This window comes from Taudactylus pleione, unplaced genomic scaffold (genome assembly GCF_031769625.1).
Source record: "Taudactylus pleione unplaced genomic scaffold, aTauple2 ptg000100l, whole genome shotgun sequence".
In the NCBI taxonomy this organism is placed as follows: Eukaryota; Metazoa; Chordata; class Amphibia; order Anura; family Myobatrachidae; genus Taudactylus; species Taudactylus pleione.
The window spans coordinates 13,789,173-13,816,906 of NW_028284502.1; the positions used below are offsets into that span (position 1 = coordinate 13,789,173).

General features: G+C 43.7%; 1 protein-coding gene across 1 annotated transcript in view; it reads right to left on the bottom strand.

Annotated features, from left to right (window-relative positions):
* The window catches only part of CCDC73 (coiled-coil domain containing 73), a 150,477-nt gene that overhangs the window by 37,705 nt on the left and 85,038 nt on the right, over window positions 1–27,734 (bottom strand). The window contains exons 10-13 of the mRNA XM_088470438.1: window positions 21,529–21,657; window positions 20,340–20,399; window positions 16,286–16,390; window positions 10,847–10,957 (exon numbers count right to left, since the gene is read on the bottom strand). Of these exons, the coding sequence (XP_088326564.1) occupies window positions 10,847–10,957; window positions 16,286–16,390; window positions 20,340–20,399; window positions 21,529–21,657 (405 nt within the window). The remainder of the gene's footprint in view (window positions 1–10,846; window positions 10,958–16,285; window positions 16,391–20,339; window positions 20,400–21,528; window positions 21,658–27,734) is intronic.

The window sequence follows — 27,734 nt, forward strand, 5'->3', positions numbered from 1 at the left end:
TACCTACCTATTCCCTCCCTGAACCTAAAATTCCCAAACCTACCCAATCCTTCCTGAAACCTGTTATTTCCAATTATCCAAGCCAGCCTGCACCTGAGTTCTAGCCTTTGTCATAGTAATTCCAGATTACCCTGTTCAGCCCTCGTCTCAGCATTACCTGACTTCCCTTCAGCCATTGTCCACATTGTTCCAGTCCAGAGTCAAGTTCCAAGCTCATCAGTTCAGTCCACGTTGTTCCAGTCCAGAGTCAAGTTCCCGTTCCAAGTTCATCAGTTCAGTCCACGTTGTTCCAGTCCAGAGTCAAGTTCTCAGTTCATCAGTTCAATTCAACAAGTCTTCCTGCCGGTTCCAGTCCGGTTCCTCCAGTTCCTGTCATTTATCATCAAAGGCAGTTTTCACTGCTACCCAAGTCTTGTAAATAGAGCTATTTACATTATCTGTGATTCCAGTCATGCCGGCCTCCGTTGAAACCCGATCACCACCTGAGACAGGTAACTCACAGACACCAATCATGACAGAATGTTCAGGCCCAACGATGGTGGCGGATCAAGCACCTATTAAGGGACTAGATGCTTTCCGTAACCTGGTCACCCGTTTGGATTCACAGGAGGCTGTACAGCATCAAGTGCTACAGCTTTTGCAAATCCTGAATAACCGGCTAGAAGTTACCCAAACCTTACCTGAACCCCTAACTACCTTCCATCGACTGCTGGAACAGCTTCAGGCTCTACTCAGCCAAATTTTTCAGATAATTCCTGAATTTCTTAGAGCTGCCTCTGTCTCGACTAAAACCTCTGCCTTGGAATCCCTAAGAAAAAAGGATTCTTCTGAACCAAGTACTGTCAGACATCGTAGTTACCCACGCCCCAAGCTCTCTGTGGCCGAACGCCAGCGGCGCAAAGATTTACAGCTCTGTCTCTATTGTGGGAGTTCTGACCACTTCATTAAAGACTGTTTCCTTTGCAACTCCAGCAGTGGTTCCAAGTGTCAACGTCTCAGTGCCTGTTCCGGCTCCAGCCCGGATTCTGCCCGTTCCGGCCCAAGCCCGGATTCTGCTTGTCCCAGCAGGGGACGCCAGTCAGCAGCCCCAGGAGGGGTCTCAAGTCTCGTACCCCAGGAAGGGGTTTCAAATCTCGCAGCCTGTTCCGGTCCCTGCCCGGATTCTGCCCGTTCCGGTCCCATCCCGGATTCTGCCCGTTCCGGTCCCAGCCCGGATTCTGCCCGTTCCGGTCCCAGCCCGGATTCTGCCCGTTCCGGTCCCAGCCCGGATTCTGCCCGTTCCGGTCCCAGCCCGGATTCTGCCCGTCCCAGCAGGGGACTCCAGTCAGCAGCCCCAGGAGGGGTTTCAAGTCTCGTACCCCAGGAGGGGGTTTCAAGTCTCGTACCCCAGGAGGGGGCTTCAAGTCTCGTACCCCAGGAGGGGGCTTCAAGTCTCGTACCCCAGGAGGGGGCTTCAAGTCTCGTACCCCAGGAGGGGGCTTCAAGTCTCATACCCCAGGAGGGGGTCTCAAGTCTCGCGCCCCAGGAGGGGGTCTCAAGTCTCGCACCCCAGGAGGGGGTCTCAAGTTCCTGTTATCAGGGAGAAGTGTCTTGTGCTACAAAATCTGATTATGGTTCCTGTTCACCGTCTCCTGCATATATTGTTCCAGAAGATGACAATCTCTGTAGTCTGTTCTCAGCTTTGATTGTTGATGCTACTGTCTCTAGCTCCCCAGCTCTCCTTCCAGTTCCATCAATTGGTCCGAATTCCGAACATCGGTCAGCTTCAGTTATTTCGACTCCTCATCAATCGGAGCATCCTCAAATTTCCTCCTGCCAGGCACCTGAAAGTGCTCCACAATCCTTGAACACACAGGATTCGTCAGATACTTCACCATGCATTTATTTTGATGGGGACTTAACTCAATACTATGCTTTATTGAAACAATTCTTCGGTATGATGAATTCTTCCCTGCCATGTGGAGTCAAGTCTACTAATATTGTAGAGTTTGTTATCTCATCTTTTCAAGGTAAAGCTTGGGACTGGGTTGCCCCTATTTACAACTCCAAAGATCCAATGCTTCAAAATATAAAGACTTTCAGTGAAGCTGTTGTCAAAGAATTTGGTCCTTACCCTGTAAACCAAAATTCTAGCGAAGTTCTCAGTTCCAAAATATTGTCCAAGCACTCTGTTTGTGCTACCAAGAATTCGTCCTCCACTCCTCTGAAATCTGAACAAGGTCAAGTTTTCAAGGGCCAGCGTGCCGAATTCCAGGCATTCCAAGAGAGCAGTACTTTTGAATCTGTAACCCAGAACATGACTTGTGCACACACCTCCTTGTCCCCTTTCTGCTACTGTTCCTCCCAAAATTCTGATCCTGTCCTTCCCAGCCACATATTTCCACAGGAGTTACCAAAGATTCCTGGTCCGTTGGTTGGCACAAAACGTTCTCGCAGCAAGAAGAAGAATCGGCGAAGGTCTTGAACTATCTCCTTTGTAGACTTTCCACTCCAAGTATCCCAAGAAATTGAGAATTGGGAAGATGTCTGAAGAAAGTTTTTGTTTTGGTGTCCGGAGTCCACCCATAAAGAGGGGGGTACTGTCACGACCCTGTCTAGTTGTCACCTTTTTGCCTTGGGACTTACCCCTGTCAGCTTCCCCATGGAGCTGTGTGTGTAATTTGCCTGGAGGATTTGCTCTGATTATTGCACCTGGCCTCTCCTCTGTCTGTGAGCACTGCTAGCCCTGATTGGAATCACAGGTGTGGTTCTGATTCTCAGAGCTGCAGAGATGAATACTCCCTCTGCATGTTGTGCCTTCCACCACTCAGAATGCTACTACCAGACCACCTGTCCGTATCCACCAATTGCTGCCAGACCCATGGTATATATATCCTCTCCTGATAGCATTCTGGGCCTGAACATCTCGTCTTCCCGTGGTGTATGGTTCATGCATTCAAGTCTGTCCCTGAAACCTGCTACAGCAATCTCTGGAGCTTCCAGAAAACCTGTTACAGCCAAACCTGGCAATCCAGTAAGCCTGCTGACAGCAACCTCTGCTGCATCCCGAAAACCTGCTACAGTAATACCTGGCATCCAGACGTCCTGTTACAGCAATACCTGGCCTGTGCTCTGCTGCTAATCCTACTCATGGTTGGTCCCTGGCACTCTGTAAACCTGCATCGTGTTACCCTGCCTTGCTTCCTGCTGTGGATCAACTCCTGCCCCTGTTACCTACCTATTCCCTCCCTGAACCTAAAATTCCCAAACCTACCCAATCCTTCCTGAAACCAGCCATTGTCCACATTGTTCCAGTCCAGAGTCAAGTTCCAAGCTCATCAGTTCAGTCCACGTTGTTCCAGTCCAGAGTCAAGTTCCAAGCTCATCAGTTCAGTCCACGTTGTTCCAGTCCAGAGTCAAGTTCCCGTTCCAAGTTCATCAGTTCAGTCCACGTTGTTCCAGTCCAGAGTCAAGTTCTCAGTTCATCAGTTCAATTCAACAAGTCTTCCTGCCGGTTCCAGTCCAGTTCCTCCAGTTCCTGTCATTTATCATCAAAGGCAGTTTTCACTGCTACCCAAGTCTTGTAAATAGAGCTATTTACATTATCTGTGATTCCAGTCATGCCGGCCTCCGTTGAAACCCGATCACCACCTGAGACAGGTAACTCACAGACACCAATCATGACACCCCACGTTCCTTATCTCTCTCTTTTTACCCGTACTCCCCAGGTGAGGTGGGGCAGAGTGACTTGCGGGCAGGGGTATTGTGATTTATGATAGGCGTTGAAATACCGAAGCCTATAATAATCTTGACGCCGAGGACGACATCCCGAACGAGAGTCCGGGCGCCCTTAGCGTTAGCCGCCGGGGGGGTTAGGATTAGGGAGTCTAGCTGGGTTAGGGTTGGCAGGGGGAGATTAAGGTAAGGCAGCCCTAGGGGGCACCCCCCCGGAAGGGTTAGGTTTAGGGAGCGGTAAGTGGGGGTTAGGGTTAGGCACCCCCGGGGGTAGGTTATAGTTAGGCACTAGGGGAGGATGTTAGGGTTAGGCACCACTAAGGGAGGGTTAGGGTACTTACCTGCCTCTGTCGGGATCTTGATCCTGTCGGGAAACAGCTGTCGGGACTTCAATCCCATTCCTTGTGATGCATTGGCTGTACGAACAGGAAGTGAGGAGGGATGTGGGGGAGAATGGCTTGTGGTTGAACAAGGCAAAAATACAAAATTCAATTTTTTTAAGTGCGCCACAATAAATATATAAGTAAAAATCCTCTTTCCAAGCTAGCTAGGAAACATGTTTTAGTACAGCGAATCATTCGCTCATTACCCTGTAATCTTGGAAATAAATTGCAGCATCATTATGATAATATCACAACTAGGGAGAGATTTCGATACATTAAGTCAACCAGATGTGGCCAATGGCTGTCACCATCACATTTCACAACTTGCACCAGGGGTTGAGCACCCACAAGAGCATCTGTTTGGTACTAGCATGGGACACACTTGTATGAACATGCTCATAATGTACTTAGCCTAATCTATATGCCCCATCCCACCCCCCATGTCAGCCCACTTTGGTCTAGGGACGGAAGTGCTACATGTGACTTGGTCATCTGGTATGCATGCATAGTGCAACACTTTTTGGGACAAAAAGCTGTGTTTATGTTCAATTATGTTTTAGCCCCCATGGGTTTAATTTAATGGGTTTTCAATTTGGTTTCTAAATATTGTCTAATGTTGTCTTAGCTTTTGTCCATCCATGCTATTTAAGGCCACTTGGGTGTGGTTTATAAATGGACCATTGTTACATGCCATAGAGGGCAATAGAGGTTAACTGCATTCCAGTGTTTTTAACATATACTTTAGATGTTCGTGCGAAAATTGAGGACCCTGGATGTTGGGCTGGAAGATTTAATATTTTGATCAATATATAAAATAATTTGTAATAGCACTGACAACAACTGTTTTTTTTATATTGAAAAAGGTCGTTTCCAAACCGGTACCTGGGCGAGCAAACAAATAGCCACATTTGCGGAGACTGTGTTCCTGCATGTTTTACACTTTTGTAAATATCATTTATGGCTCAAATTCCAAAAAGTTTTAAGTCAATTGAAAAAAAAAAAAAAAAATGTCAACAATACCAGTTTTTAGCAAAAACATCTTAGCCCTGATTCTGAGACGCGCGAAAAAGCGCACGCAGCAGCGTCTATTGCCGGTCACCCATCAACGACTTTATGCAAATGCCCCTACGGACTTCTTCCCTTGTGTACAGTCATGCAGCCGAAGGTCTGAGATGCCCACTTTTGGCGTCCGTGCGCTCTGTAATACTGATTGGTGCGTACTTATATGCCCTAATTGCTAATTGATCACACCATCAAACTGCAACAGCCCTATGGCAGGTGCAGTGTCTCTGTCTGGCCACGGCCTCCTATGCTTGTGGCTGTGAGTCTGTGAAAGCAGGCACTTGCATTGACACGCCCGCAACATTCCGTTAACACACCCACTGAATGAAGCATTTTTCCATGTAATACTAGCCACCTCCCAGTCACCTCCCAGGAACACAATACCATACCTCCCAACATGACCCTCTCCAGGAGGGACACAATGCTCTGGTCCTGGACTTCCCTGGTAACTTATGATTGGTGGTGGTTCCAGAGGCGGGGCTGCAGTACAGTCCAAAATTCAAATAGGTGAGTCACACCAACTGCCAGTGAGTCCCAGCCAGTGATGTTTGGCAGTGTGTGAAATGAAGTTGGTGTGGCTCCCCTAATTGAATTTTGAACTGTGCTGCAGCCCCGCCTCTTACCAGGGAAGTCCAGGACCAGAGCATTGTGTCCCTCCTGGAGAGGGTCATGTTGGGAGGTATTGAATACCAATAGACAAGGCACTTTCAAACCTTAATGAAATAGCACAATTAATAAAATCTAAATTCCGTTTGCTGCAGGTCTGAGAGAACCAACTGTGGAGGTTCTAAGGAAAGATGCAAAAAAAAGAAAAAAAAACAGAAGACCTGCGCAGTGGAAATTAGCATGTACCGTAGTTTTCTCATACATACAATTTAATAATTAGCAATTCTAAAAAGCATATACTGTTTGGATACAAAAACTGGCTCAGTTATACACAATAGCAAAAAAAGTATCTAGTTATTAATAGGTAGTCGCAAAGGTAATGCACATATACTGTAAATCAGGAATAGTCTATTCCAGTGGTTCTCAAACTCTGTCCTCACACAGTGCACATTTTCCAGGTCACCCAGCAGGTGCACAGGTGTACTCATTACTCACTGACATTTTAAAAGATCCACAGGTGGTGCTAGTTATCTCACTTGCAATTCTGTGAGGAGCAAAAAAAATGGTAGTTGCTCAGATCAGCTTAATTGCATAACACAGGTGCTTGTAAAGGGCGGGGTTTACTCTGAACACAGATAAAAAAAGAGATTTACCCCCCAGCACACTGCAGCAAAAACAATACTTAAATCCTACATGATAATAGAGATTTAGAGGTATTAGTTACACACATTTGCAAATATATGAATAAGCGCCAGGCCAATCGTCAAGGCTCCTCTATACTGGCATCCCTAATATTAAGGGGCTCACGTCCGAGAAGCAAGGCACCCAAAAAAATTCCAGCCAAGGGCCATCCCCAGGGCATCACACGAAAAAGGGAAAAAGGTGATAGTGAAGTATAAAGAAAAGATGTGTAAAAATAAATCAATAAGTGTTAATGAAATGATAAAGAATTAAAATGACATAAATAATGTACAAACAAATAGAGAAGTTGCTCAGATCAGCTTAATTGCATAACACAGGTGCTTGTAAAGGGCGGGGTTTACTCTGAACACAGAAAAAAAAGAGATTTACCCCCCAGCACACTGCAGCAAAAACAATATTTAAATCCTAGATGATAGTAGAGATTTAGAGGTATTAGTTACACACAACTACCATTTTTTTTGCAAGTTTGGAGAGGCATGAAGGCAGTCAGCATTAGGAAGAGGTGCTGATGCTTATAGTGCCATGTGGAGGTTTTTTGGGGTACCTCCAAGGTAAGTTAGCTCTCAGCTTATATATGTACTGTTATCATGTAGTACATCAATTGTAATTATATGACCCAAAGTGGGTGCTACCATTATGTAGCAATAATTATTTTGGGGTGAACATTTGGGAGTGGGGCCCCCGGGGGGGTTCTGACTGGGCCTTTCTCATGGCTTCACCACTTAATTCACATAGAATACTTTTATCACTTCTCTATTTGTTTGTACATTATTTATGTCATTTTAATTCTTTATCATTTCATTAACACTTATTGATTTATCTTTACACATCTTTTCTTTATACTTCACTATCACCTTTTTTGTGTGATGCCCTGGGGATGGCTTTGGCTGGAATTTTTTTGGGGTGCCTTGCTTCTCGGACGTGAGCCCCTTAATATTAGGGACGCCAGTATAGAGGAGCCTTGACGATTGGCCTGGCGCTTATTCATATATTTGCAAATGTGTGTAACTAATACCTCTAAATCTCTATTATCATGTAGGATTTAAGTATTATTTTTGCTGCAGTTGCTGGGGGGGTAAATCTCTTTTTTTTTTCTGAATTCTGTGAGGAGACCTGGAAAACATGTACTGTTTGGGGTCCTGAGGACCGAGATTGAGAACCTGTGGTCTATTCCAATGGACTTGAGAAAAAAAGAAGGGAGTGTCCGATGTAAGTCTTTAAGTAAATCAACCACAATAAAGGAGTTAGAGCAAATAGAAATGCAGCGATCTGCTAAAACAGGGATATTTCTTATTCCTGTATTAAACACCCATGAACCAGTTTCACCTGCTAATAAAGTATTGTGACACCAGCCAAGGCAATGATGTTAATGCATGATATTCCGTGTTTAAGTATAGGTGGTGTTAACTCATTAATCTGTAACAGTGTGGGAGATATCAAAGCCCCATTAATAGGTTGTGACGGGTAGCCGATAACTCACAGTTCCTCCGTGTAATCCCGGTATTGGTAAATTGCAGCAAATGGCCAGACTCTTGCTGTGGCAAGGAGGAGGGCCCGAGGGCTAAGCACAAGTAGGTAGTCAGGACCTCATTCAGAGTTGGTCGTAAGCGGCCGCTCGGTCATACGCCTAACGAACGCAAAACTGAAAAAGGAAATGATCGCATGGCCGGTCGGTCGTAACCAAAGTGACGCCCATACGTGAACAATGCACCTCCTCTAGCTAACGAGTGATAGCAGCTAGCGATCAAGTCAATCGTTGTCAGTCATTGTCAGTCGCTGTATGTTAATTTTCTTCTGATGGTTGCGGCCGCTTGTGTTGTGGCAAATTACTCCAAAAATTACCAAAAAAACGCAAAGAATAAGCCATCCCCATGAAATATATTTATTCTTATTATTCGCTAATGCAAACGCAGCTGAATCAATTACATGCCAATTAGCAGTGTTATTAGCTACAACAAACAATTATTAGCTGCTTGCATTGTGTGGCTCAAAATAGAAACATCACTCGAACATCAGTAACATTCGATAGTATCGATTGTACTCTGGGGTTTGAGAGAGCACTTACCCAACCTTAAGCTGTACGATCAGCCAGGCCTCGAACCTGCTCGCAGAGTGACGTTTTACTACTTCCGGCCTTCTATGTCGGTTGTAGCAGGTAATTTATGTACGCCCCTAAAACGCCCTGAAAATGGTGAGGAACGCCTGCGTTTTTAGAACACCACCCCCGTCACCACCCACAAACGGCCTTTCATGCCAATCAACTCTCGGAAGCCACTTCCTGCTCGTAAGCCGTACGATCGACAGCATTTTGGACCGCAAGGTCTCGTATGCACATGCGCACAACTAACCATACCATGCGTGGTTTGGAAACATCGGATGCGTACGACCGAGCGGCCACTTACGATCGACTCTGAATGAGGTCCTCAGTCCGTCCGAGCGTCCTCTGATTCTGTGCTGTGCAGCTCTCTCTCTGACGGCTGCAGAAGGCTTAGAAAGTCAGGGTGAAAACAATCTGGTTCTCCGGCGTGTGGGACAGGTAGGTAGTGGAGCCCTTAGCGCACATTTCGTCAGGCTCACGTGACTTTCTCAAAAGGTGTGAACACCAATCACATCTACAATTACAATTGAAGATGCTGGCCTGTGATGGGACGTTCTCACATAGGCTAAGTTAATGGAGGGTGTGTCAATGTCACTACGGGCTGAGCAGAGCTGAATGTAAGCATAAATATGCCTGTTTGGAAGCGTATCTATTGCACCAAGTATATGCTGGTACAAGAGACTGATAATGATGATGACTAGTAGCACACCAAACACACGGATAGAGAGCAGGCACACTGCTAGATGCGTACAACTCTGAGCACTGGTGAATACATGCGTTTGCTCCCATGCACGCAGTGTGGAAGCTTTTCAAAATCACAAAAGTGGATTCTTGAACACAAAATGCTCTCTTGTGAAATAATTCCCATACTTTTGGGCGATTGCACCCACTTTTACAGGGACGCACATGCATTTGTAGGCCAGTGTGGTGCCATCTGTGCTGATGTAAAAGAACGCACAGAACAATGATATTAGTTGGGCAGATGACGAGAGTTTCTTGCTAAGTGCAGATTAGGTGCATTAGTGTGTAACCAGTTTGCACCAAAGTGCCGAAATGATAAAATTTTTTGCACAACTGGAATATTTAAATGAGATATTGGGATGAAAACAGCATATTTAAAGGGGTGTAGCCTGCGTCGTTGTAGGACTCAATTAGAGTTCTCTGCCACCGCTTAGGTTCCTGAGATCGGGTCTGGTCCTTATAATGGGATGCACTTTGCAGCTTCTGCAGGAAAACACATTTCTAAGAGCACCTCAACCAAATATAATAACTTGAAACACACAAAAGTGGCACAGGTGGTCACCCTGGCCCTTTGTGCTCATGATTTAGATATGAAGCATGTTAGGAGATAAAAAATAAATGTGGAACTGAATAAAGGGAGTGTTCAGAGAATGGTGAAAGGTTGGCCTGTTGTAATTAGTCCAACCTCGTCAGTTGTGACATTTTTACTGTTTTCGCCTTAATCCATTTTCTGCATAACCTGCCAATCAGCAATACTAGGTGCGGCTTTAGTCTTATGGTTGTTTCCAAAGACTGCGAATGACAGAAGCGTATGCGAAGAAGCACTGTGGGTCTGTGAACGTTGCGACGTGTAATGAGTCTTACCAGTGAATTATCTGTGAACCTTGGTCATAAAAATAGTCATTTTACTAAATTATCTTTTAAGAAACCTTATTTTTTTCCCTTACAAATTTAGGGCCTTATTCAGAGATGTACGCAATGGAGATTTATACGCAGAACAAGCGTTTTTTTTTTTGTGCTATTGCGCATGCACAAATGTCGCACTGCGCATGCACAGAGGTTGTCTTGTGATTCTGCATGCACAAGAGAACTCATTCGCAAAGATAACGACAGGTAGTTAGCATTTGGGGGAGGTTAGAAAAACACACAGGTGTCTAGCTGTTTAAAAGCCGTTCCATGTCCGTGCATAAATTATCCGTTGCGATCTCCTACGTAGCATGAGAGCTCTCTGTATGTCAGGAGAGCCGCTGTATTTGAGACAAATCAGACCTGCCGCAAGGGCTGCATGGCTGGTCGAGGTTACCGATATTTACGCTGGTAAGCAACGTCGAATGCAGATGGGAATGCAGCAGCGGGCGTACCTATGCTTGGGTAAGTTTTGGAAGTATTAGCATATTTTCGCAAGCTGCGGTCCACGCTAAATCGCAGCTGCGATCGCTTTAGCGTCCATCTCTGAATCGGGCCCTTAGCCCGGAATGTTCCCGATTATTACTAACAGACTAAATTAAACACAATAGCCTCGTGCAATAAGCTATCTAACCTGCTTTTCCCATGTTCTGAAAGCCGTTTCATGCTCACTCTGGAGCGCCAGGAACTTTTCTTCATTTTCCTTTGCCTTTGCCCTTTGAAGCTCATTATCTCTTTCAAGGGTCTGCAATAAAATTAATTATCCAAAGAATAATCAATACCACATTAATGAATTTTGATGTGTTTTATGTAGCTTGGACCTTTGTTTCTAACATGCTAGAAGTGCCACACAGATCAGTGATAATGTGCTATCAACAATAATTTTCATAAATTAACAGAAAGGTACTTATAGTTTAGCTAACAGGAACCAGTGGGAGTTCAGAGAGAAGAAATGGCAATAAAAGGATATAAAAACACTTGCCATTACTCAGATTCACTGCATGAGTTTTAATGTGCTTGAAGAAAGAAAAAACAACAACGTAATATAAAAGCGCGGGCAAATCTGAAATATAGCACCAAGCAATAATGAAAATGCATAATATAAAGAAATAGGTAATAAGTGAAATTATTTCAGTGTACTTATTAATGAAAAGCAAAGCATAATGGCCAAATGAGCTATCTACATAATGATACTTCCATGATCACATGTAATATTCACATTTATATCCTAAAACATACGGCATATGAAGACACTTCCAGAAGTGTTCCCCGAGCTTTAACACTGCCAAAGAAGAAGACTTTCTTCCTGCGTTTACTCAACGCTGGCTTTGCTGTCATGTTGATAAATTGGGGTAATTCTGTATGAATCAACAGTAACAGTTCACACACAATTTCAGGTTTCTCTGGAATTTTTACTTTAATCATATTTTTTTCCCCTCAGCTGTAAGGATAAAAGGCTTTGCACCCATGACAGTGAACCGATTCCAACCTCTAACAAGATGTAAACACTGCTCAAACAGACAATGGCTGTCAATGTGTGAAACACTGGATCAATTATATTTATGAGTCCTTGCTTTTATTTTTTTGGATTCACATCAGAGCGACTAGTCAAGTATGAAATTATAAAATGTAACAAAAATCCTCTTCACTTCAGCTTTTGACTAGAAATTGCCGAGGACATTTCTTGAGCTAAAACAGTTTTAGCTGAGTTCTTTTTGAGGAATAAAGGCTGCATTCTAAAACCAATATTTAACCTGCCCCATAGAACAGTATAACTAATATTGTTTGTCACTTACAAAAACAAACTGCAATGTAACATACATAACATTATAATGGTAAATGTTCCTTTTTTTTTTTCTTTCTTTTGGAGTCGACTATAAGAAGATTAGACTTCATGCCCACTGGAATTTGAAATGTATTTGAAATGTATTTTAACGCAGTTTAAAATGCCTATCAGAGAGGCGTTGAAAATATATGATTTACTTAACTTGAAACACAAGTAAAAATGCATATTGCTATTGTTTCAGTTGGAACAAGATGATCTTTAATGTCACGCCTGTTTATGTGCGTTTAACTTGCATTAAAAACAATGTGCAAGGTCATTCTTTACTTGGAGTTAGGAAACTCATTATACATCAGCTAGCTCAATCTTGTCAACAGATCTCTGTAATAGGTGATGTTGATGAATCATTGTACCCCAAATGGAAGCTGCAGTGTTTGCAACATTTCTCCTGACTCCAGGATATGAGACGCTCAGTGAGCGGGTGGCTAGTTATATTAAGGTTTGTTTGTCCAAAAGTAAAAAAAAATAAAAAATATATGTATATATAATATATACATCCCCGTTTTTGAAGATCTTGATTAAAAGGGACAGCAGGGTTGGCATAGTGGTTATTATTACTGCCCCACAGCACTGGCATAAGTTCAATTCCTGTCCAAGGCACAAAATGTGTGGAGTTTGTATGTTCTCTCTGTGTTTGTGTGGGTTTACTCTAGGTGCTCCGATTTCCTCTCTCAAAACAAACTGATAGGTTAATTGGCTTCTTACAAAAAAAATAACCCTAGTGCATATGTGTGTCCATGTGGTAGGGAATATAGATTGTAAGCTCCACTGGAGCAGGGACTGAAGTGAATAACTACAATATTCTCTGTAAACCACTGCATAATATAGGGCTGATTCTGAGTTGGTAGAAAAAGCAAAAAAACAAGTAACTTTGCACCTTAGCAAAACCTTATTGCACTACAGGTGGGGCCGGTGTAAGGGTGCACAGGACAATATCGGACGACAAATCGGGCATATCGTGCAGTGTGTATGCCCAATTTGCGCACTCCCACGGTCGCATGCGATAATGTGTGATTGGCCGTGCTGCACAGTCAATCACACGATATTGCATGTGAGGCTGTACATATTAATGAAGGACGGAACAGTAATTGTTCCGTCGTTCATTAAATCTTTTAAGTGTGTACCGGCAATCATGCGATGTCCAGGGTGAAGGCAAATCGCCCTGAACATCGGCACGATTGCTGGTCGTTTAGGTGTGTACCCAGCCTAAAATGTGCAGTGAGATTTAGATGTGAGAGGGGTGTGTGTATACTCAAATGTAAATTGCAGTGTACAAATAAGGCTGCCCAGCACTTGTGGGTTACATGCAAACGAAGCCAATATTTATTTATCCTGTATTCAAAAAAAGTAAATGTATTTGCACCCCTTGCACTGTAACATGTTTTGTTTTGTTTGTTTGTTTTTTTGTTTTGCACCCAGAAGCAGCCTCACTGTGTGCACTATATAAATATCTGTTGTTATTATTTTATTAGTATTATTATTATTATTATTATTATTATTAATAATAATAATATAATAATAATTATCTTTATTATTACTTTTGTTATTATTATCATAAGTCATATACATTTTATTGTGTTGTTTCCTGGGATTGCTCTAAGGGGTAAATTTACTAAAGTGAGAGTTTTTAGAAGTGAGTTTTTAAAAGTGATGTTGCCCATAGCAACCAATCAGATTCTACTTAACATGCAACTAGCACATTCTAGAAGATAATAGCTAGAATCTGACTGGTTGCTATGGGCAACATCACTTTTAAAACTCACTTGTAAAAACTCTCACTTTAGTAAATTTACCCTTTAGAACATATCGTACAGTGTGTATGCCCAATTAGTAAATTTACCCCTAAGTGTATATGTTCAGAAAATATACCATTTGCTTAGATAGAGAAATTTAAATGTAGTTCCCAGTTAAACTCATTTAACACACAATCATAAAGGGTCTTGTCATAGAAGTGTAGACCACCACCCATCTTGCAAGGGTTGATATTTTGTATGTCTTTGCATGATTGTACTTTTTTCCGTCTATTTTTATTTAATTTTGGAAAAATTGGACAATCCCTGCTTAACTCTTTGGGAACAATTCAAGTGAGTGCGATGTGAATAGTACTAGGAAGGGGTTCCCGCTGCTATTCAAATGACTGCGCTGTTAGCCCGACTAAAGGATTTCTTCTCGCACCCTCCTGAGCGTGCGAACAGAAATCCGACTAAAATGCAGGCCGCAATGCTGTTTTTCAGCTTAGCGTGGCGCTAACAACATCGCGGCCGGCACTTAAGTTGGAAAATGGCGGTTATCGTGCCTAAATACCCAGCTTAAGGCTTGCTAAATGGCATCTCCCAACTAAGTGCCGGGCGCGGAGGAAACAATTAAATAGCTCCGGGCACACCTGCACGACACTATTCACATCGTGTGCAATTGAATTGCCCTCTTTGTTTGTTGTATATTTCACTCAATTTAATAATTCTGCCTCCCCATTCCATCTTCAGACCTGCTGTCAGTCACCATGCCCCACACTTAGGGGTAAATTTACTAAAGGTCGATTTTAATCAATGGTGTGTTTCAGGGGCTAAATCGCACATTTACTGACATTTAAATATCAATATAAAAAAAATAGTTTGTGTGTGATTTAGCCTCTGAAACACTCCATTAATTTAGTTTGATTTAGAACGATTTTAAAATCGATCAAAATTGATTAAACTCAACCTGTAGTAAATTTATCCCATAGTGACTGCGAGAGTAAGTACAAAGCAATTTGTGTCCCTGTAGACTTGCTCCTGCTGTCCCTGTAGTACTGTAGATGGTATTTTGGACTGGAATGCCCCTGTGCTAAAGGTGCGTATCCACTACCCAATTACACAGAGCGATTGAACGATAACGACAATCAATCGCTCGTTACTCGGGCACAAATCGGGCAGCATAATGTCGGCAACGACCAGCGATGCGCGTTCACGCTGGTCGTTGCCGGCATCGCTCATCGCCCGAACATGCTGGTCAACCTGACGATATCGTCATGTTGACCATGATGCCTACACTGAACGATATATCGTTCAGGGTGGGCACCGGGCCTGATTTAGACCCGCTCGCTAAGATGCATACTCTTGCTGCTGCCGATGGTATGCAGTGTGTATGCATTGTGCGCATGCATTGCAGTGCGCATGCCTTAGCAAGAGTTCACAATGCATTCGCTCGCTGCGCATAGACAGCCCAGCAGAGTGAGTGACAGGGGAAGCCGTTTGTAGGTGGTAACAGGGGCTGGCCATTAAAACGGGGAGTGGAGGTGCAAACGCAGGCGTGCCTGAGCATCTCAACGGCGTGTTAGAGGTGTGCATAATTATAAGACAGAATCATAGTACACGTCACCTGGCTTGTTTTTACACTGAAGTGCTCGCAGTGCTTGCGGCAGGGTATGGTCAACCTCAAGCATTGCGATAGCATCTGATGTACCGATGGTTGCATACACTTCCTGGACATGACATGCACAAGTGGGCGTCTTAAAACAGGTTGGTGGGTGTCTGCATACACTATGTGATCGCTCTCTAAGAAATACTGGGCGTGATAATGCATTGCTGAGCGATAGCACTGCCTACGCAATTTGCATACACATCGTGCAAGCGATCGCATCTACCGAGCGGCTCTTTTCACTGTCGGGCGGTGGATACCCGTCTTACTCTAGTTTTGGAAGTTGCAGTTTTCAATCAAGGCAAACCCTTGACAGTATGTGAAAGGTCTTTCTAAATAAAGTCATTAAGTTTAATGTTGACACAGTGCATTTATAACAAATAGGTAATTGTTTCACTGTTCTAAAATAATGATTACTTAAAATGCGCATCTGTCACCTATACACAGGGGAGGCCGTCATTTTGTGGGTAAACCTAATATTAATAAGAGTCTATCAATGTATTATCCACATTTTGTGGTTTAGTGAGGTCACGGGTTCATAGTGCAGGGAACGTGACATACAAACACTAAACACTCCTTATGCACAACATATTTACTGCATAAACTCTCTGGCCCATAGGTGGGATATCCTGAACGCATTTATCCCCCATAACACAATTGTTTATTTTATGAATTCTATATATGGACTTTTAAAGAGATATGTTTAAACTGTACAATTGTTTTGCAGTGTGTTAGTTTTTGTTTGACATAATGTGTAAGTATCCCACCATGAAAATCCAGCGCTTGCGTCTAATTACTTTAGACAAGTATTAAAATGCAGATATGTTAAGTCACCTTGTAATCCTCCTTGATTGCTGCCAGTTGGTTTTCCACACTTTTGATGGTCTGATTATGTCGTTGTACTACTGTAAGCAAATTACTCAAAGTTCTCATACCCTCCTAATAAAAAAATAAATAAACTCCATTGTACAATATAATTTCAAGATACATGCCCATTGTTACACAAGGTGAATCACACACACAGATGGCGATAATAGTGGGTTTTTTAAATTTGCAATAACCAGAGACATGGGCGTAACTACCATAGATGCAAAGGGTGCAGTTACGTGTGTTATATAATTTTTTTTATATTGGCTAGTACATAGGGGCTTTTACATACTTTTGCTATGGGGCCTTCAAATACCTAGATATGCCCCTGACCTATATATTAATATAGATCTGGAAATTCACAATGAGTATGATGAACAGCAAAATAATACTCTGATAACAAAAATGTCTTACACAGTGTAAATGTTTCCAAAATACAACATAGAGATAATGGGCCTGATTCAGATTAGGAACCTTGGCAAAACCATGCTGCACGGCCGTTGTGGCAGATTTAAAATGTACAAGAGATTTACAGTTCGGAGGGCTGTGCCCTAAATTTCAGAGCACTAACAAAGTTGCCAGTATTTGTTCCCTGCATGCCAAAAAATAAATGCCTTTGTACCTGTTGCATTGCAATATGATTTGTCAGCAAATCAATGAAAATGCAGCTAACCGATTACCTATACCAACTTTAGCAAAAAAAATTAAACTGACCAGACATGCGCACAGCTTCACCCTCAGACCAAGTACTAAGCATCACACTCAGACCAAGTACTAAGCACCACCCTCAGACCAAGTACTAAGCACCACCCTCAGACCAAGTACTAAGCACCACCCTCAGACCAAGTACTAAGCATCACCCTCAGATCAAGTACTAAGCATCACCCTCAGATCAAGTACTAAGCATCACCCTCAGACCAAGTACTAAGCATCACCCTCAGACCAAGTACTAAGCATCACCCTCAGACCAAGTATTACGCATCACCCTCAGACCAAGTACTAAGCAACACCCTCAGACCAAGTACTAAGTATCACCCTTAGACCAAGTACTAAGCATCACCCTCAGACCAAGTACTAAGCATCACCCTCAGGCCAAGTACTAAGCATCACCTTCAGACCAAGCAAGTACTGAGCATCACCCTCAGACCAAATACTAAGCATGACCCTCAGACCAAATACTAAGCATCACCCTCAGATCAAGTACTAAGCAACACCCTCAGACCAAGTACTAAGCATCACCCTCAGACCAAGTACTAAGCATCACCCTCAGACCAAGTACTAAGCAACACCCTCAGACCAAGTACTAAGCATCACCCTCAGACCAAGTACTAAGCATCACCCTCAGACCAAATACTAAGCATCACCCTCAGATCAAGTACTAAGCAACACCCTCAGACCAAGTACTAAGCATCACCCTCAGACCAAGTACTAAGCATCACCCTCAGACCAAGTACTAAGCATCACCCTCAGGCCAAGTACTAAGTATCACCCTCAGACCAAGCAAGTACTGAGCATCACCCTCAGACCAAGTACTAAGCATCACCCTCAGACCAAATACTAAGCATCACCCTCAGATCAAGTACTAAGCAACACCCTCAGACCAAGTACTAAGCAACACCCTCAGACCAAGTACTAAGCATCACCCTCAGACCAAGTACTAAGCATCACCCTCAGACCAAGTACTAAGCATCACCCTCAGACCAAGTACTAAGCATCACCCTCAGGCCAAGTACTAAGCATCACCCTCAGACCAAGAAAGTCCTAAGCATCACCCTCAGACCAAGTACTAAGCATCACCCTCAGGCCAAGTACTAAGCATCACCCTCAGACCAAGAAAGTCCTAAGCATCACCCTCAGACCAAGAAAGTACTAAGCATCACCCTCAGACCAAGAAAGTCCTAAGCATCACCCTCAGACCAAGTACTAAGCATCACCCTCAGACCAAATACTAAGCATCACCCTCAGACCAAGAAAGTACTAAGCATCACCCTCAGACCAAGAAAGTCCTAAGCATCACCCTCAGACCAAGTACTAAGCATCACCCTCAGACCAAGAAAGTCCTAAGCATCACCCTCAGACCAAGTACTAAGCATCACCTTCAGACCAAGTACTAAGCAACACCCTCAGACCAAGTACTAAGCATCACCCTCAGACCAAGTACTAAGCAACAGAATTGATGACCAAACAAATCACACACATGGGTGACCAAATTGGAAGAGGCTGCATCATTTCCTGCTCACACTGTGGGCTATTAATAAAGTTGGTAGGAGACCCATAAAGAATACAGAAGCATTAACCAATCAGCCTGCATTAGGAATAAAAAAATCTTTTTCTAAAGGTCATATATATTTTAACAATAAAAGAATAAAATGCACTTTTGTGCCGAATATTATGCATGTAAAATAGCTAAATAAAAATATCTATGCGCAATTGTATACCTGCTGGATGGCTGCATTTTTTTTGCACATGGACACTAATACCCCTTTCACATCTGTGTGCTGACACGCACCCGGGATTTTGTCCACGCGGCAATCGCTGGTGCGAACTGGCTGAGACCCCCGTCACCAACTCATCATGTGGTGAGCTGGTTACCCGTTTACGTTGCCCTGCGAGCCGGGTTGAACATGCGTTCACCCCGTCTCGTGACCAGGGTTGAAATGCCAGGTCTCTCGACCCAGCTTATTTCAACATGTCCCTTTCACACTGCACAGTAACACAGGTTGCTGAGCGTTTACATGTAAGGGATACTAGGAGATTATTCAGAAGCACTCACTGCAGGCTATCTATACAGCAATATCTGGTACTCAGTTCTTTATAGTCCTGTCCAGCTACTTTTGAAGAAATACTACACTATATAACCCCTTTCCCCTGGGCTTGAATGAGCTCTTTTTTAAGGTGATCCAGCAGATGACATCCCGTCCACCCCATCCAGTGTGAAGCCCCTGTACCACTGCGATTCAGATAAGCTAGAAAGATCTTTCTTTTCAGCCTAATGATGGCTTGCTTCACTGATAGTGACAGTTCTTTGGATCTCATATTGAGAGTTGACAGCAACTGATTCCAAATGCAAATGTCACACCTAGAATCAACTCCAGACCTTTTACCTGCTTAATTGATAATGAAATAACGAGGGAATAGCCCACACCTGTCCATGAAATAGCTTTTGAGTTGATAGTCCCATTACTTTTGGCCCCTTAAAAAGTGGGAGGCACATATAGAAACCGTTGTAATTCCTACACCGTTCACCTGATTTGGATGTCATTACCCTCAAATTAAATCTGAAAGTCTGCAGTTAAAGCACATCTTGTTTGTTTCATTTCAAAGCCATTGTGGTGGTGAATAGAGGCCAAAATGAGAAAATTCTGTCAATGTCCCAATATTTATGCACCTGACTGTGTATATATATATATATATATATATATATATATATATATATATGACCAATCTGTTGGATTACACTAAGGGGTAAATTTACTAAAGTGAGAGTTTTTAGAAGTGGAGATTTGGCCATGGCAACCAATCAGATTCTACTTACCATTTTACTAGCACCTTCTAGAAGATAATAGCTAGAATCTAATTGGTTGCTATGGGCAACATCGTCAATTCTAAAAACTCTCACTTTAGTAAATTTACCCCTAATTGTGTGAAAATAACAATGGGTGGAACCATGGACCAATTGCTTCCTATTCCTACTTCTTTTTCCCTCTATATTTGCTAAACCGTTATATTTATTCCATTATGCTACTGAAAGAACAGCAGAATCAATAAAACAAAGATAACAGCTAGATTACACAATAAAACATGTATTTTGATGGAAAAAACAGATAAATAAAAGCTGAAACTTTATCTAGTTATAAATGAATATAAGTTCTTTTGGCCTTGATGGGGATAAAGTTACAGTTTCTTTAAACATAAATTTATACTTTTACACTACTGCTTACTGTTGAAACAATGGGTGCGACTGGAATAGTGGTACAGATGCAAACAATAGGTTACCATATGACATTACAATCATTTTTACCTGTTTCTCCTCTTTCATAGTGAAATTTAGTTCCATGAGCCTTTTGTTTATTTCTGTCTCCTGCCAAATAATAAATGACCTTGAATGTTTCTAGAATGCATCAGAAAAACAATACATTTGGTATTTCAAAAAGTGATAGGTGATTCACCCATTGAGGGGTGTCTCCCAGCCTACTGCAGAGGGAGGGAGGGAGGAAGGGAGGGAGGGAGGGAGGGAGGGAGGGAGGGAGGGAAGGAAGGAAGGAAGGAAGGAAGGAAGGAAGGAAGGAAGGAAGGAAGGAAGGAAGGAAGGAAGGAAGGAAGGAAGGAAGGAAGGAAGGAAGGAAGGAAGGAAGGAAGGAAGGAAGGAAGGAAGGAAGGAAGGAAGGAAGGAAGGAAGGAAGGAAGGAAGGAAGGAAGGAAGGAAGGAAGGAAGGAAGGAAGGAAGGAAGGAAGGAAGGAAGGAAGGAAGGAAGGAAGGAAGGAAGGAAGGAAGGAAGGAAGGAAGGAAGGAAGGAAGGAAGGAAGGAAGGAAGGAAGGAAGGAAGGAAGGAAGGAAGGAAGGACTATCTGCTGCAGGAGCGCCTAGCCGGGCCCTCTTTAATTTCGTGACTATCACTTTCTTAATATTTGTTGCCCTACTTTCTCAAAACATGACATTGCAGTTCCTGGCCCAATAAGGGTTAACAATGATTTTCATCGGGACGCTGTTTTCATATAAAATACATGTCTGGCCCACTGCAAGTGGCAGCAATATGCATATAAGTCAGTGCATTTAATTTTAAAATGTATACCAATATGACACTTGAAATTACAATAACTCACTTTCCCTGAGCTAATTCATATCACAACCATGGTCATAAAACAGGTTTACTGGGGAAAACCAAAATCAGGTGGGGGGTGGGTGGGGAGCTAGGGGTGTGTGTTAACAGCACTTCTGCACTCTTTCTTTTATTTATACTTAACATCTTGTGGTTAAGGAAATACAAAATGATCACAGCATTCTTTGTAAATACCTCGCTAGGAAAAGAGAGAAATAGGTTTCCTTTTCAAGGGTAAAAGTATAGCTTTAAACATTGAAAAATTATCAGACCTGGCACAATTTACAGACACCACAGCATCGCAAGTGAATGCATCATTGGAAAGACATCATGCTGAATGCCTGAAATTCTGGGCTGAGCTGCATAATGACTGCGCAGTTCCATCCCTACCGTTTGAAGTCTTTCCTGCAGCTCTTGCAGTTGCTGTTCTTTTTCAAAGAGGCTGAACTTCTCCTCAACTGCTCCTTGCTGATAGGTCACTTTATAGTTCATGAAATCGGAAGACAGTTTGCTTAACTCCTTCAAAGAAGACAGAAAGCAATTGTATTAGTTTAAAGTGTTATATCTGAGCAATGAATATGTGCAAATATGCATAAAGTTTCCTTTAGGGACCTTACACATTGGCAATGCCTTCAGTCACACAATGCAAGTGCAAACCCTTTGTGAAAATGTATATAAATGCAATGTAATAGTGCATATGGGTTGGGTATGCGATCCCGGTGCTGATAATGCCGGCGGTCAGAATCCCGGCAGCGTAATCCCGATGGTGGAAATTTCAACACATGCAAGTAAGTATTCTAATCCTTCCCCTAACCCACCTTACCTGCAGCCTTACCCTAACCCTGCCCACCCGCAGCCTAACCCTAAGTCCCCACCCCCCCAGTGCCTAACCCTAAACCTAACACTAATGCTCACCATTGGGATCGCAGCCACCAGGATTCTGACTGCTGTTGAGATTCCGGCACTGGGATCCTGGGCCTGATTCAGACCCGCTCACTAGCAAGCGGACGCTTGTTGCAGACGATGTCCGCTAATGTGCGCATGCGTGTAGTTCGCAGTGCGCGTGCGCAAACTAGTATGAGCGATCGGAATGTGCTTGCTCGCCCTGCCAAGACAGCCCAGTGGAATGAGTGACAGGAGAGGCCGTTCGTGGGTGGTAACAGAGGCAGGGCAGTAGTAACGGGAGAGGCGTGCATAATTAACAGGCAGCGTCATAGTGCACGTCACCTGGTTGATTTTTACACTGAACTGCTCGCAGTGCTTGCGCTAGGGTACTGTCAACTGCAAGCACTGCGGTCAGATCCGATGGTTCCCGATGTTTGTATATACTTCCTGGAGATGACGTTCGCTAGTGGGCAGCTAAAGATAGGCTGGTGGGCGTCTGTCAACACAAAGTGATCGCTCGCTGAGACATAGTGGGTGTGCATATGCCTTGCTTTGCAAGCGCCTGCCTTTACGTCACTTAGATGAATTTCCATAAGCTGGGAGCGAGCGGCCGCATCTAGCGAGCGGGTCTGAATCAGGTCCTCTGTCTGCTGACATTTTCTGCTCCGGGATGGTGACTACATCCTGTGCACAAGATTGACCTGCAGTTAACATGCAGTATATACAGATGCGTCCTTACTTAACTTTGCTCTTAGCGCAACACATACTTAATAGAGTGGTGCGAGATGGTGTGATCCGCTAATGGCGCCATCTAGTACTAAGGTTTTGCGAGTGTATTTTTGCACTGCTGCCACTACCGCTACATACATAACATAGCACTTTAAAAATGTGCACATTAAGTAACATAAAAATTTAGAATTGCAAAAGAGTAGCAGAATATTGGCATAAAAGTGGCAAAGAACATTCTGACAGTCCATGCTGCGGTCTATCCATAAGGCTGATAATGCAGCTAACAATGGAAAATCATGTTGTCGTGCACGGTAAGGCATACGCAACTCTCACGGATTGCAGTTGCTAATATATGCTAATGCCTTCCAAAACACATCCAAGCCTAGGGATGCCCACTGCTGTCTTCTCATATCAGTACGACGACGTGCAACAGCGTGAACATTGGTACCATCGACGCACAGCAGACAGCCATGCTTCGTCTACAGCAGGTCTGACCAGACGCAGGTTCGGCAGCTCTCCTGACACGCAGAGAGCTCTCTTGCTGCTAGAGAAATCTCAATGCCCAAGTTATGCACGCCCATGAAACAGCGTTTACCCAGTCAGACACACCTGCGTTTTTCTAACCACCCCACCCACTCATTACCACCCCCAAACGCTGAGTACAATACCTGTCATCACTTTGCAATAGGGTCCTCTGTGCGTGTGTAATCGCTGCCCTGCGCAGCATGGCGTTCACGCATGCACGTTAGCAAACAATCGCTCGATCTGCGTAAAAATCCCCATTGCGTCCATCTCTGAATCAGACCCAGTATGTCATAAATCACTGTATTATATGTACACAACATGATTTTCCAAGTTTACCTGCATTGTTAGTCTTATGGATAGACAGCAATATTGCCTAACCTTAATGCCCTTTGGTACTTTTTTGCTAATTTTCTGCTACTTTTTGATAATTTTAGCTATTTGTTAGAATTATGTTGCATATTTAATATAGACAAACAAGAATCTTTTGAGGCAACTTACAAATGTCTGATAATATTGAGCACTGCTGTATCCATCACAGTGGCACATGATAGTGGGGTCTTTGGCACAATTTTAGCAAAGCTTAGTAAGTACTGATTTGTATATGGTTAATATGCAGTGCAATAGTGCTTTTGCTGATGTATCCACTATACAAGTGCTATGGAGCTTTACCCATTTATTTCAAACGCCCACTTATTTCAAGTTTTCACCATTTGCCGTACAGGTAAAAATGAATTGCCTAATGAATGTATTTTAGAAGCTATGTACATTTAATATAACCTCATTCTACCCAGATTCCTCAAATAGCCACAAACAAGCTATTTTGGATCATAGTAAATGGGGACAAACATACATGTGATTACACTGCTATAGTGATAAGCAGCTGTTTCCCTCTCTGCAGCATGGGGATCCAACTGCGAAGGCCAGAACCGGCCAGCCTAAATTGTTGACCACTAGATCTTCTATGAGTTCCTGTTGTAATCCAGTGGGAATTTTCAAGATATTAAAATTTCAAGATATTATAATCCACTGGAAAAAATATATAAATCAAAGCAGATTCTTCTAATAATGTGCAGGGACTGTTTGGTAACACGCAGATTTTACCCCCCAGTATAATCCACCACCTCCGAGAACCAGTTGCAGTGTGTGATTGCACTGGCTACACTGTGACTGGCAGTGACTTTTTATTGGAAGCACTACCAGCCAATCACGCATAGGACAAGCAATCACAGAGGGGGGTTTTCTCCCCCTGGACTGCCATTCGGGCTGTTAGTAACAGAGAGCAGGTTTCCAGTTGGCAGCCACTCCTCCATCCTTTGGGCAGCCCTACCCATCTTCTAGGGGCTGCAGTCGATGCAATCCCGAGAACCTGGTGTCTGCCAGATGCATTGCACAGGTGCCAGGACCTGGCGGCCCAGGAACGTCTCCTCTCCGTATGATTAGCGTGAAGCAGGCAGCAAGGGAAGCATCAGCCCCCCCCTTTATCCAAGAGGGCAAGAGCTGCTGAACACAATGGATCTTCATGTAATCTACTTAAAATCAGAAAAAAGTCATAAGAGAACATGCAAATGTTCCGCTTGAAGCTATACTATTTTTCAAGATAGTTACAATGTGACTAGCTTGCCTTAAAGGGTGTACCTGGAACTTCCTGATTTGATAACACGTCAACAGAGATTTGCTCAACCTGTATTCATTTATGTGTGTGTGTTTGTGTGTGGGGGGAGGGGAGGGGTAAATGCACCGTGAGGCTCCATTTATATCGATGGGCAATTAATTACGATGGAGTTTCAACATGTAGTACAGAAAAACGGATTATTGAAATTAATGGTGAATATTCAGCACAACGCTGGTGTAACCACTTCTGTTAGACTCTAGTGTATATGTACCAATTTGTTCCCAGTTTTGTTCTCCAGGATCCAACCCTTTCACATCCTACAGGCAATGAAGGCCCTCATCCATTTACTGGTAATCTTTATCTCCAACCAAGCTGCTTCTGTCTCCCCTCTCCACCAGGACCTACACTGGCTCCTTTCCCCTACAGAACCCAACTAAAACTCATCATACTCACCTTTAAGCCATCACCCAATCTAATCCCCCACTTCCCGCATCTATAAAATCACCTTCCTCCACACTTCTGCCTTTCCACTTCTCTCTGCCAATGCCTGACACATTTCTTCTCAACTGATTACCTCATCCTACTCCCATCTCAGGATGTTGTTTGTGCTGCTCCCCACCACTGGAACTCTCTTTGTCTCCCTATCAGACTCTCTTTCTCCAAAGCGTCAAACTCTCAAAACCCCTCCGGGAGATCCCAGAGGGAAAGTTCAAGTCCCTGTGCAATGTGATTTGCATCACCATGAACCCACACCCCACAGTGCCATTATTCCTGCCATAATACAGCGTGGGATAGGCTATGACATAATTCACTACTGTCCATCTATTTTCCTATTAAATCCAGGAAGATGCAATGATTTTCTGGAAGAATAAAAATAATGATTAATACATCTGTGCACTAGACAGATGCACTGTTAGTAGGCCCTGTAGACGAAGGGTTGTGTGCCATCACAGTCGCACAAAACAAATTGTACGATTTCAAACAAACAGATGCCTGTAGGACTAGCTACTGTACATGTGACCAATACACTGTGACTTTTACAATACACTGAGCATAAAGTTCCTTCTGGCGCAGGTTCTACCAATGGAGTAGTCAGCACCACTTTGTTAAAATATGCTATAAGCTTTATCAAAAGTTACTCGCTAGTGGAGTTGTATAAATATAATCCCTACAAAAACAATGGATAGGACACCATCAATCAATAAGTGATCCGGGGAAGGAGTGTTGCATAAACATTTAACGAATTTCACAGGTCCGCTGCCCGCTTCCTCAGACTCGTTTATGCAATGTTTTCTAGAAGACCATCAAGTCTTGCTGTTGTAATAAGCTGTATTTTAACAGCCAAAGTGCCAGCGTTGCATCTGCAAAGTGTCTGCTGGGTAGATTGAAGGCACAGTCAAAAGTCAAATCAAAGTTAAAATCTACCCAGCGGTAGGGAAAGAATTTATGCTACACTTGCAATTAACTTTTAGTAAAACTTTTAGCATATTGTAACTAAGATGTACTGACTCCTCTATTGGAAGAGCCTGCGCCAAAAGGAACATTATACTATGGGGAGGCAATCGGGAAGCCGACTGCCTAAATACCGGCAGCCGGCTTCCCGACTGTCTTATCCCGGCAAGGGTGAAATGCCGGGCGTCTAGATGTAGACGCCCGCATTTCCCCGACGCCGGGAGACCGGCGCCCGGCATCACGATCGTAGTGATGCCGGGCGCCACAAGCGGACAGCCGTGGGGGGGGAGGGTTAGGTTTAGGGCTCCCGGGGGGAACTTAGGGTTAGGCACCCCCCAGATAGGGTTAGGCTAGGGGGAGGGAGGGTTAGGCACCCCCGGGGGGGACTTAGGGTTAGGCACCCCCCCCGGGGGACTTAGGTTTAGGCAGCGGGGAAGGTGGTGGTTAGGGTTAGGCACTTAGAGGGGGGATTAGGGTTAGGCACTTGGGGGGGAAGTTAGGGTTAGGCACCCCTAAGTAGGGTTAGGGTTAGGGGCGTTAGGTTAGGTTAGTGGATACTTACCTATCCACGACTGGGATTTCCAGCGCTATCAGGCTTCCGCTGCGTTGCACTCTGCTTCTGTCGGGCTGCCGCTGATGGGAATCGAACCGGCCGACGGTATTTCATACCAATTCCATACTATGATTCACAACGAGGTTCTGGATCCCTCTCTCCTTTTAGGACAGCAAATACCAACGATTGTATATTGGTTTCCTCAGTGAGAGGGCGCGGATCACCTCCTTCAACGTTCACTGCAAGACACTGCAACTCTAATTCTCTGGAATAGGGCTATTTCTCATGTTACATGTCTCCCCTAGAATGTCCATCCTATTATATATAGTGGTTATTTTAAAAAGTTTTTAAACTTTATAATTACTGCATAATCCAAGCATGGATGACAATGCTGTGAAATCCCAGGGTTTATGTGTATTAAGTTTTATGTATGGAATACATACGGGACCCGACTCTTGTCTGTAGGTATTCTAACCCTCCCACTCCCCCTACCCTAACCCTCCCTCCTCGGTGCCTTAACCTAACTTCACCCCCTAGTGCCTAAACCTAATCTCCACCTCCCTAGACCTACACCTCACCCACCCACCCCTTAGTAACTAACCCTAAACCTCCCCTAGGGCCTAACCCTGCCCTTAACTCCAGAACTTACCTTCGGGATCCCGGCGCTGGTATTCTGACCGCCAGCATCCCAGCGGTCGGGATATTGACCACATCCCTTATGTATAGTAACTACTACCACTTTCTTGTCTTTGACTGTTTATGGAGTAGATACCCCGGTTTCTTATTTTCTTTCTAAGCTACCTGCTTGTACTGAGCCTATTATATGCTTTTTACATTCTG